Genomic DNA, 11,633 nt, shown 5'->3' on the forward strand with positions numbered 1-11,633 from the left:
CAAAAGCATAATTTGAATGTAACAAAATGGAAAATAGTGGTAATTGCAAAATTCTATCAAAAATTCAAAAAAATCAATGGGAATACAGGATGGAAAAGATATAGATACAATATAGTTCATATTTTAAAAATTATTTGTAATGACTTTTCTCTGTTCATTGTTTCTAATTTTGTCTGTAAATGATTATTTGCATTCTGTCTATCCCATTTGATCTTGAACTCCTTGAAATTGGGGGTGATTTCTTACTTGCCTTTGCATCATTATCACTTAACACAGGGCCTGACACATGTAAGCACTTAATAAATGTTTATTGATTGACTGATTTCAATCTCAAAATAGGTAAACAATGTAATATTTCATCTTAAATGTATGATCTTATGTTAGAAGAAAGATGTTCAGAACAGTAAAATAAGGGATTTTCTATCTTCTTCTCTGAAAAGATCATACCTGGAATACTTACTTGACATGTTTATAACCTTTTGTTCCAAATTTTTCTCCCTTCCTTCTCACCTCTCCCTTCCCCAACTGTACAAAAAGGTGAAAAACTATATTGTGATCCACATTCAGTCTCAATGGTCCTCTCTCTGTATGTCGATGGCTCTCTCTGTCACAAGTCTATTGGAATTGGCCAGAGTCACCTCATTGTCGAAAAGAGTCAAGTCCATCACAGTTGATCATCATGTAATCTTCTTGTTGCTATGTATAATGCTTTGCTTTTACTCACTTCACTTATATCACTTCATGTAATTCTATCCAGGCTTTTCTGAAATCATTCTACTAATCATTTCTTATATAACAATAATCTTCTATTATATTCATATGCTGTGACTTTTTTTATTATTCCCCAAATGATAGGGAATGTTTCTAATTCCTTGCCACTACAAAAAGAACTGCCACAAACATTTTTGTACATGTGGGACCTTTTCCCTTTTTTATGATCTCTATGGAACATAGTATAGATCAAAGAGTATGCACGGTTTGATAATCCTTAGAATAAAGTTCCAAATTGCTCTCCAGAATGGTTGCATGATTTCATATCTTCACCAACAATGTATTAATGTCACAGTATTCTCACATTTCCCCCAACATTTATCATCTTTTCCTTTCATCTAGCCAATCTGAAAGGTATGAAGTGGTACCTCAGAGTTGTCTTCATTTGCATTTCTCCAATCAATGCAATTTAGAGCATTTTTTCATATGACTAGAAATGACTTTAATTTTTTCTTCTAAAAATTGTCTGTTCGTATACTTAGATGATTTATCAATTGGAGAATGGCTTGTATTCTTGTAAATTTCAATCAGTTCTCTATATATTTTAGAAATGAGGCCTTTATCAGAACTCTTAGATGTAAAAAAAAAATTCCCCCAATTTTCTGCTTCCCTTCTAATCTTGGCTGCATTGGTTTTGTGTGGTGTTCTCTTCTTTTTTATAATATAATGGTTCTCTCTGGGAGCAGGTTACTTGGGGAGGTTTTCTGGAGGCAGCCTTAATCACCCCAAATGCAGCCAGGTGTTAAAAGTTCAGATTTTTTATTGCTTCCTCCAAAATAGCCCGGTGAGTTTTCTTGGTGGCCTATCTCTCTGCTTGGTTCTAAGAGCTCCCTTCGAATGTCTCCAAATCCAAAGGTTTGTCCTTCAGCCTCCAGCCAGCACCAAGATGGAAAATGGAATGAATCTGTCTTGCCTCTGAAAGAGGGCTTCTGGCTCTCAATCTCCCAGAGTGCTCCTGTGTCTGTCCCAGAGTGCTCTTTGGCCCTAAGAGCTTCTTGCTTATATGAGCTCTCTAAAGGTGTGAACACAAGCATTATTTCTATCAGTTCCACTTAATACCTTGTTTCAAGTTCTGGCCCATAACATCTCCTTGTAAGATCAGATCAGTCATACTGAACCATGCTAAATCAGATAATTATTGTCTCTATCAATTCTAATGACTTAACAGCTTGTAAGGATTCTAACATCGTTTTGTTTGTTCAAAAACTTTTAAATGTAACCCAAACTTATTTATTTTGTACTTCATATTGTTTTCTATTTCTTCTTTGGCCATAAATTCCTTCCTTATTCACAGATCTGAGAGGTAGACTAAACTTTATTCTCTTAATTTGCTTATAGAATCACCCTTTATGTCTAAATTATGAACCCATTTTAAACTTATCTTAATATAGGGTATTAGGTGTTAATCAATACTTAGTTTCTGCCATACTATTTTCCAATTTTCCCAGCAATCTTTGGCAAATAGTGAGTTTTTATCCCAGAAACTGTAATCTTTGGGTTTGTCAAATACTACATTACTATAGTCCTGGCCATTGTGTCTTATGAACCTAACCTATTCCACTGATCCACTTCTCTATTTTTTAGCCAATAGCGAATGATTTTGATGACTGCTGCTTTACAGTATAGTTTTAGGTCTGGTACAGCTAGACCACCTTTGTACTTTTTCATTAATAATCTTGAAATTCTTCATCTTTTGTTCTTTTAGATGAATTTTGTTATTCTTTTTTTTTCTAGCTCTATAAAGTAATTTATTGGCAGGTTGATTGGTATGGGATTGAATACATAGATTAATTTAGATAGAATTGTCATTTTTATTATATTAGCTCAGCCTACCCATGAGCACTTGATATTCTTCCAATATTTAAGATCTAACTTTATTTGTGTGAAAAGTGTTTTGTAATTGTGCTCATATAGTTCCATTGAATGCCCGTGTTTCTCCCTGGGAGATAATGTTTAATTTTGCCAAATTGTTGATTCTTGGCTGCAATCCAAGCTCTTTTCCCTCTAGAATATCATATTCTAGACCCTTCAGTGCTTTAAAGTGTAAATTGCTAGGGCCTGTGTAATCCTGATTGTGGCTCTTTGATATCTGAATTGCTTCTTTATGGCTGTCTGAAGTATTTTCTCCTTGATCTGATAAGTTTGGAGTTTAGTTACAATATTCCTTGGAGTTTTCATTTTGGAGAACCACCTTCAGTGGATTCTTTTAATGTCTATTTTATCCTCTAGTTCTGTTAAGTTTTTTTGTTTGTTTTATTTATTTGTGTTTTATCTAATAATTTTTAGATTTTTTTTCTCCTGGATCAATCTTTTAGGTCAATGTTTTTCCAATGAGTTATTTTGTAATTTCTTTTATTTTTTCCCATTTTGATTTTTTAAACTGATTCTTGATATCTCATTGAGTCATTCATTTCCATTTATCCAATTCTAATTTTTAGCGAATTATTTTATTCAGTTAACTTTTTAATCTCCTTTTTCATTTGGTCAATTTCACTTTTAAAGAAGTCATTTTGTTCATTGCAATTTTTCCAATTTATTATTTTTAATTTTTAAGGAGTTACTCTCTTTTTCCATTTCACCAATGTTACTTTTCAAGGAATTGTTTTCTTCTTTCCATTTCACCATATCTATTTTTTAAAGGAGAGATTATCTTTAGTATATATATTTGTTCCATTTTACCAAGTGTATTTTTTTAATTTGAAAAAAAGAGTAAGATAAAAAGAACATTTCTACAGTCAAAGGTTCTGATAAAGGCCTCATTTACAAAATATATAGAGAAATGACTCCAATTTATAACAAATCAAGCCATTCTCCAATTGATAAATGGTCAAAGGATATGAACAGACAATTCTCAGATGAAGAAATTGAAACTATCTCTAACCATATGAAAATATGCTCCAAGTCATTATTAATCAGAGAAATGCAAATTAAGACAACTCTGAGATACCACTACACACCTGTCAGATTGGCTAGAATGACAGGGAAAGATAATGCGGAATGTTGGAGGGGATGTGGGAAAACAGGGACACTGATACATTGTTGGTGGAATTGTGAACACATCCAGCCATTGTGGAGAGTGATTTGGAACTATGCTCAAAAAGTTATCAAACTGTGCATACCCTTTGATCCAGCAGTGTTTCTACTGGGCTTATATCCAAAGAGATACTAAAGAAGGGAAAGGGACCTGTATGTGCCAAAATGTTTGTGGCAGCCCTGTCTGTAGTGGCTAGAAGCTGGAAAATGAATGAATGCCCATCAATTGGAGAATGGCTGAGTAAATTGTGGTATATGAACATTATGGAATATTATTGTTCTGTAAGAAATGACCATCAGGATGAAGACAGAGAGGATTGGCGAGACTTACATGAACTGATGCTAAGTGAAATGAGCAGAACCAGGAGATCATTATATACCTCAATAACAATACAGTATGAGGATGTATTCTGATGGAAGTGGATTTCTTTGACAAAGAGAAGATCTAACTAAGTTTCAATAGATCAAAGATGGACAGAAGCAGCTACACCTAAAGAAAGAATACTGGGAAATGAATGCAAACTGCATGCATTTTTGTCTTTCTTCCCAGGTTATTTTTACCGTCTGAATCCAATTCTTCCTGTGCAACAAAAGAACTGTTTGGTTCTGCACACATATATTGTATCTAGGATACACTGTGACATAGTTAACTTATATGGGACTGCTTGCCATCTCGGAGAGGGGGTGAAGGGAGGGAGGGGAAAAGTGGGAACAGAAGTGAGTGCAAGGGATAATGTTGTAAAAAAATTACCCAGGCATGGCCTCTGCCAATAAAAAGTTATAAAAAAATTATATTATTTGAAAAAAGAGTAAGAAAAAAAAAGAAAAATAGAAAAGGAACACAAAACAAAACAAAAGAACATCAGGGAGATTTCAAAATATATAACAACAAATACCAGATCAAGAAAGAATTTATATTATTAGTAGTAATTATATTAACAAAAGTCCCTTTTTTCTTTACTTCCTTGTAAATTATTCTTTGATTCTTTGCTGTACATTTGCATTACCCTTTTTTCTCCATTTCATCCCTCTACTATCCTCAAGCAAGCTACAGTTAAGAAAAAGTATATTTATATATACATATATAGATATGTACATACATACACTCACATATACACACATTTCTTTCCTATTCCTGGTGACTCTATAATTAAATTCTGCTCTATAACTTGCTCTGCTATTACTTAACTTCCCTGCATTCAAAGACCCCTCCCTTGTCTTCTTCCCTCACCTTTTGTTTTCCTATCTGTCCATCCCTTCAACCTTATTTCTTTATATATTTTGGAAAGTGTTATACTCATCATGTTATATATGTAGTGTTGTCTATTGAACCCATTTCCAATATGAGTAGGTTTTCAGAACTATGAGCCCTTCTGCCCCCTCTAATGTCTCTATGTCTATTTTTTCTCTGCACCTTGTTTGTACAACATATAAAACATGATTATTATTTTTACCTTAATTCTTTGAATCTTTCTTTTGAGGTACTCTATTTTTGATGTAAATATGAAACATATAGTATACATTTCCCATATAAAAACAAACAATTTATCCATGTTTAAACAGTTTATCCATGTTGAATTCCTTAAAACTGATCTTTGATATTGGCTCTTCATGTTAAATTTTCTGTTAAGTTTGGGTTTGTTTGATGCAAAGTCTGAAAATCTGCAAGTTCATCGAATGTCCATTTTTTCTCATTCAAAATTATCGCTAACAGTTTTTTTTTGTTTGTTTGTTTGTTTCTTTTTTTTTTGTATTCTCCATGGATATGATTCCAGGACCTATTGTGATACAGGAGCCACCTGTCAGTGCTTGCGGAAGGTCTAACTCAGACCTGTAGAATGGATCTCTTCATGTGAAAGGATGATGATCGTGATGCAAGAAGACTGAGAGGCAGTTGTGTTGTCTGACCTCTCTCCTCTTCCCTCTATCTCCAATTTATTTCATTCCCCATCCCCATCCACAAGGAACATCTGCATCAGCAAAGGTTACTTTGCAACTCCTTCAGATGTTATGATTCACAGCTGTAGAGGCTCTTAGAAAATTGACCTGCCCCTTCACTTAAACATGGTCCTTAACAAGGACCTGCAGTCTTTTATTGTAGCTGCAGGTTAAGTTTTGTAGAATTCTAATTGTAGTTCCAGTGTATATAAATTTTTTTTGTTTCTTGCAAAAATTTCTCTTGATCTAAGGATTTCAAAATTTGGCAATAATATTTCTATGTGTTTTTCACAAAGAATCTCTTTGAGGTGGTGATGGGTGGATTTTATTATCATTATTATTTCTACTTTCTCCTCATGCTGTATCACTCCAGGACAATTTTTTGGGGTTATTTCCTGCATTATTATGTCAAGGTTCTCTTTTTGGTCACAACTTTCTGGCAGTTCAATTATTCTTATATTCTCTCTTTTTGATCTGTTCTTCAGATCAGTCATTATTCTTATAAGATATTTCACATTGTGTTCTATATTCTCATTTTGATAATGTTTTCTTATTTCTTGGTATCTTATAGCTTCACTGGCTCTCCCTTGCCCAATTCTAATTTCCAAATAATTATTTTTATCCTTGAGACTCTATCTCTCTCTTTTTTTCAAATTATTTAACTTTTTTCACAATCTTCCTGTTTTTCTTGAATGGTTTTTATTTTTATTTTATTTTACTTTTTTGCTGAGGCAATTGGGTTTAAGTGACTTGCCCAAGGTCACACAGCTAGGAAATATTAAATGTTTGAGGCCACATTTGAACTCAGGTCTTCCTGACTTCAGGGCTAGTGCTCTATCCACTTCACCATATAGATGCCCCCATGATTTTTATTTTTTATCTTTAATTTTTCCTCAATGTCTCTTATTTGATTTTTAAATTCTTTTTTGAGTTCTATAAATTGGGAGCCATTTCACATTACTCTTCAGGGTAGTAGGTTTTTAATTAAAGTGTTCTCCTCTGAAGATGAATCCTGTTCTTCCCCATTCCCATAATATGTTTCAATGATGGAGTTCTTTCTTTTTGGTTAGTTCATTTTTTAAAATAAGAGATATTAATGTAAGCACATCTAATTGTGGGATGGGGTATGATGCCTTAATCTTTCCTTCAGCTATCCCCTCTGATCAGTACTCAAACCAAGAGCTCCACCCTCCTGAAAGTGCCCATAACCAGCAGCTTCTGCATTCATTGGGTGCTGGCTCCTTCTTGCCTAGAGTCTCATCTGAAGCATAGCTGGGCTTGACATTCCCAGTAAACTGAGGTTCACTCCATTTTTCCAGACTCAAACTCCTACTGGTTAAATAGACTGGGAGATGAAAGTCTTTGTGGGTCAACCTGTTGATGTTTTAGCCACACCTAGTTAGCCTGAGGGCTCCCCACTGTATGTTTCTGCTGAGCTAGCCAGGGGGTGTCTGTACTTCAGACAGGTTAATCCTAGCCCCAGGTCTTTTTTTCAGATCTTCTTTGATTGTATTTGGAGGAACCCTGTTCTGCCCCAAGTTTTCTTGCTTTTCACCAGTCTGTGTTTGCCCTGAGGCACAAATTTCTTCTATTTGTGGGAGAAATTGGGAGAGCTTGAAATTTACCAACGTACTTCACCAATTTCCCAGAATCCTCCCCTGACTAAATATATTTTTAAGAAGATGTTTTCTTTAGTAATTTCTGTGTTTTCTTTTTCAAACTCTCCAACAAATCTATCACTTCCTTTCCCCATTTTCTTCTAATTCTCTTTTAAGATACTTTTTGAATTCTTCCAAGAGCTTTTGAATTGGAGACTAGTTTGTGTCCCCCTATAAGCTTTCATCTTGGATGCATCTTGATTTTAGTATTCATAGGGTTTGAGATCTGTTCTTTCCTGTCTCCTCAATGGCTAAATATTGTCAGAATTCTTTTTTTGCTTTTTTGGTCATTTTAAAAGGTTGGGGTCTGCTCCTAAGGCACAAAGGAGATTGTTCCAGGCTTCCTCTACAGGGCAACAGGGGCTTCACTCTGTCCTGGGGCTAGTGCTGCTACAGTCTTCTTTCCCATGTTGAATGGGCTCAGCCAAGTTTTGCCTGTGACTGTGAGGTTTAGGGACTCACTATTTGCCTTCTGTTTTTGTATTGGAGGACTTACAGATAGTCTGCTGATCCACTGGCTTTCTGAACCAGAGCAGAGTAATCAGTGTTTCCATATTTTGGGTGAGAGTCTCACACTAAATTCCCTTCATGAAGCCTCCTTACCCTTGGCTTCTCTGCACCATGTCTGCACTGGGCCAAATCCCCTTCTGCCCCTCTTCCCCTCCCAATTAATGTAAACTTTCCCTGAAGTCCTTTCAAGACATATCCTGCTGGAAATTTGTTATATTCCAAATATTTGTGGTTCTGTTGCTCTAAAATCCATCCAGAGGCTTGATCTAGTGTTGATTCTGAGAGAAGCCAGGAAGAGTTTAGGGCTTTAAAGATCTGTCTGCTCTCCACCTTCTTGGTTGTGCTTCCTGTACTTGGTATGTTTTAAGAAGAATATTAATAGCATAGCTCAGCGGACGCCATTGCGTGAGAGAGTTTTGCTACCCGGCCTGTTTCGGAGTGAAGACTCTTCCTCTCCCGTTCAGCCTTGCAGGTTGCAGTTGACCAAAGAGATGGTTATGGAGAAGCCAAGTCCCCTGCTGGTCAGGCGGGAATTTGTGAGACAGTATTATACTCTGCTGAACCAGGCACCAGACATGCTGCATAGGTTTTATGGAAAGAACTCATCTTATGTCCATGGAGGTTTAGATTCCAATGGGAAACCAGCTGATGCTGTCTATGGACAAAAAGAAATCCATCGAAAGGTGATGTCCCAAAATTTTACAAATTGTCACACCAAGATTCGTCACGTGGATGCTCATGCTACTCTCAATGATGGTGTTGTGGTCCAGGTGATGGGATTGCTGTCTAATAATAATCAAGCATTTCGGAGATTCATGCAGACATTTGTACTTGCACCAGAGGGTTCTGTTGCAAATGAATTCTACGTTCATAATGACATCTTTCAGTACCAAGATGAGGTTTTTGGTGGTTTTGTCACTAAACCCCAAGAAGAATCTGAGGAAGAAGTAGAAGAACCAGAGGAAAGACAGCAGACTCCTGAAGTAGTTGCTGATGACTCTGGAACTTTTTATGACCAGACTGTCAGTAATGATCTGGAGGAGCACCTAGAGTAGCCTGTTGTGGAGCCAGAACCAGAGCCGGAACCAGAACCTGAGCAAGAAGCTGAACCTGAAATTCATGAAGAAAAGTCTGAACCAGTTTTGGAAGAGCCTGTATCTGAGGAGACACAAAAGAGTTCATCTCCTGTCCTATGGATTCTGCTCCAGCAGCACAGGAGGACTTAAGAACATTTTCCTGGGCATCTGTGACCAGTAAGAACCTTCCACCTAGTGGAGCTGTTCCCATGTCTGGGATACCACCTCATGTTGTTAAAGTACCAGCTTCACAGGCTCGTCCAGAATCAAAACCGGAATCTCAGACACCACCACAGAGGCCCCAGAGAGACCAGAGAGTGAGAGAACAACGAACTAATACCCCACCTCAGAGGGGACCCAGACCAATCCGTGAAGGTGGTGAACAGGGTGATATGGATACGAGGAGAATTGTGAGATATCCAGACAGTCACCAGCTTTTTGTTGGAAATCTTCCACACGATGTGGACAAAGCAGAACTAAAAGATTTCTTCCAAAGTTTCTGTGTTTCGTTCAAAGGTTATGGGAATGTTGTGGAACTTCGAATTAATAGTGGTGGAAAGTTACCCAATTTTGGTTTTGTGGTGTTTGATGACCCAGAGCCAGTTCAGAAGATCCTTGGCAGCAGACCCATCATGTTCAGAGGTGAGGTGCGTTTAAATGTAGAGGAAAAGAAGACGCGAGCTGCCAGAGAAGGTGATCGTCGAGATAACAGACCACGTGGACCAGGAGGCCCACGTAGTGGGCTAGGTGGTGGAATAAGAGGGCCTCCTCGTGGAGGAATGTCCCAGAAACCAGGATTTGGAGTCGGAAGGGGGATTGGTCAACGTCAATGAATTTGGCACAGATCTTCACATGATGGCACAAACCTTTGCTCCTGCAGTGTTGTGAATTTCAGCCTTGGGTATCTTGGAATGTGACCCTAGCCTGTTATATAGACTGCCTACGTTTGATACAATTTCAGGCCCTTTTTTGTTTGTTAATGGTTTTTTTTTTTCTTTTTGGGTGTGTGTGTTTGTGTGTGTGTGTGTGTTTGTTTGTGTTTGTGTGTATGTGTGTGCTGTTTTCATTCCCCAGTGCCCCTCTAAGTCCTTGTCCCCAATTCCAGTTTTGTGGAACAATATTTTAGGAAAAGTCAATTTTAAAAAGAAGAAAAAAAAAAACTGAAATTCCTTACTCACCTCAAATATACAGACTAGATTTTTTTCTTCTTTTTCCAACAGTGGTTTTATCCGAAAGGACTATATTTTTTGCTTATAACTGATATTGGAATAATTTTCTTTTTCCTTTTCCACGTGTTCCAAGAATCTGTCATAAACCCAGGATTTGGCAAACATTTTGAGGGCAGGAAAAAACCCCAGTTGTTCATTGGAGGGCCATGACTACTCTCTGGTTTGGAGTTGTTGCCACAGGAAAAATTGACAGTCATACTTTTCTCTGTGTCATGGTTAAAAAAACGGAATAAAGGGTATTCATAGAAAAAAAAATAATAGCATAGATCATAAGGGTGACTAGTATAATGAAAGGACTGAGAACATGGCATAAAAATATCAGTAGGAAGGAAATGAGGAGATTTAGCCTGAAGAAGAGAAGATTCAAAGAAACCATAGATAATAGCTGTTCCTTATAATATCAAAGTCTATCATTAGAAGAAGCAGAATATTTCTTATGCTTGGACCAACAAAGAAGAATTAGGTCTAATATAATTGCTTAAAGTTGAAGAGATAGATTTTTGCTTAATTGAAGTCAAAACAAAAATTTCCCAAAATTAAGCCTATCAAAAATTGAAATAGAATGTTGTGATTTTTTTCCTTATTTGAAGTCCTCAAGAAGATACTAAGTGTAAATTTGCAAGATTGGTGGAAGTTGTTGATCTATGTGGCAAATTGAATTCTGTCATTCTTTTATTAGAGCATAGGATCTAATGGAAATCTCATTCGATCAGTCTCCTTTTAGGTAGGACTTTGCTCATGTTTATTCATGTGGTCTATAATCTGCCCAAAGAACACTCTATTTGAAGTCAGAAGACTGAAATTTGAATCTCACTTCATTTCTATCTCAGTCAAATCACTTAGCCTCTCTAGGTCTCAGTTACACTTTTTTAAGTGAAGGTAATGGACTAAGTGACTTCTAAGGTCTTTTGTAGTTCTAAATCTCTGATGGAATAAACAGCAAAGGAAATAGAACCTAGGTGTTCTATTTCCAAATCCCATGCTCTCCAGGAATTCAGTCTGCTAAAGGAGTAATTATGTTGAAGAGATTAATCTGTCTGAAAATCTGAGAGTATATTGCTGAGGCCTTAAGTTTCAAACCCCCTTCCCTTTTTTGTGTGACTAAGAATTTTAAGGATTCTTATGGATTCCCCATTCATTTAATCCTCTTGAAATACTGAAGTTTGTATGTATCTGTCCCAAAATGTCACTTTGGGAAGTGAATGCAGTCTAGCTATATTCTCATCAGTATAGAAAACAATAGGATATCACTGCATCAGTCTGAACACAACTTGAAAAGTATATTTCTATTAACTTGGCCTCAGTTTATACAAGCTTTCTAGACTTATGCAGGGTGGATTTCTTAATCTAAAAGGCTTTACATGGTCCTTGATCAGTTTCTATTCCTCTCAGTAATTATTAATATGTTAGAATACATT

General features: G+C 36.5%; 1 protein-coding gene across 1 annotated transcript; it reads left to right on the forward strand.

Annotated features, from left to right (window-relative positions):
- The first annotated feature begins 8,307 nt into the window (after positions 1-8,307).
- On the forward strand, positions 8,308-9,953 carry LOC127544504 (ras GTPase-activating protein-binding protein 1-like). Its single transcript, XM_051971167.1, is given in 2 exon segments — positions 8,308-9,095; positions 9,098-9,953. Coding segments are annotated over 2 exon segments (1,416 nt in total). The 5' UTR covers positions 8,308-8,401; the 3' UTR covers positions 9,820-9,953.
- Positions 9,954-11,633: the final 1,680 nt, after the last annotated feature.

Source organism: Antechinus flavipes, chromosome 1 (genome assembly GCF_016432865.1).
Source record: "Antechinus flavipes isolate AdamAnt ecotype Samford, QLD, Australia chromosome 1, AdamAnt_v2, whole genome shotgun sequence".
Taxonomy (NCBI): domain Eukaryota; kingdom Metazoa; phylum Chordata; class Mammalia; order Dasyuromorphia; family Dasyuridae; genus Antechinus; species Antechinus flavipes.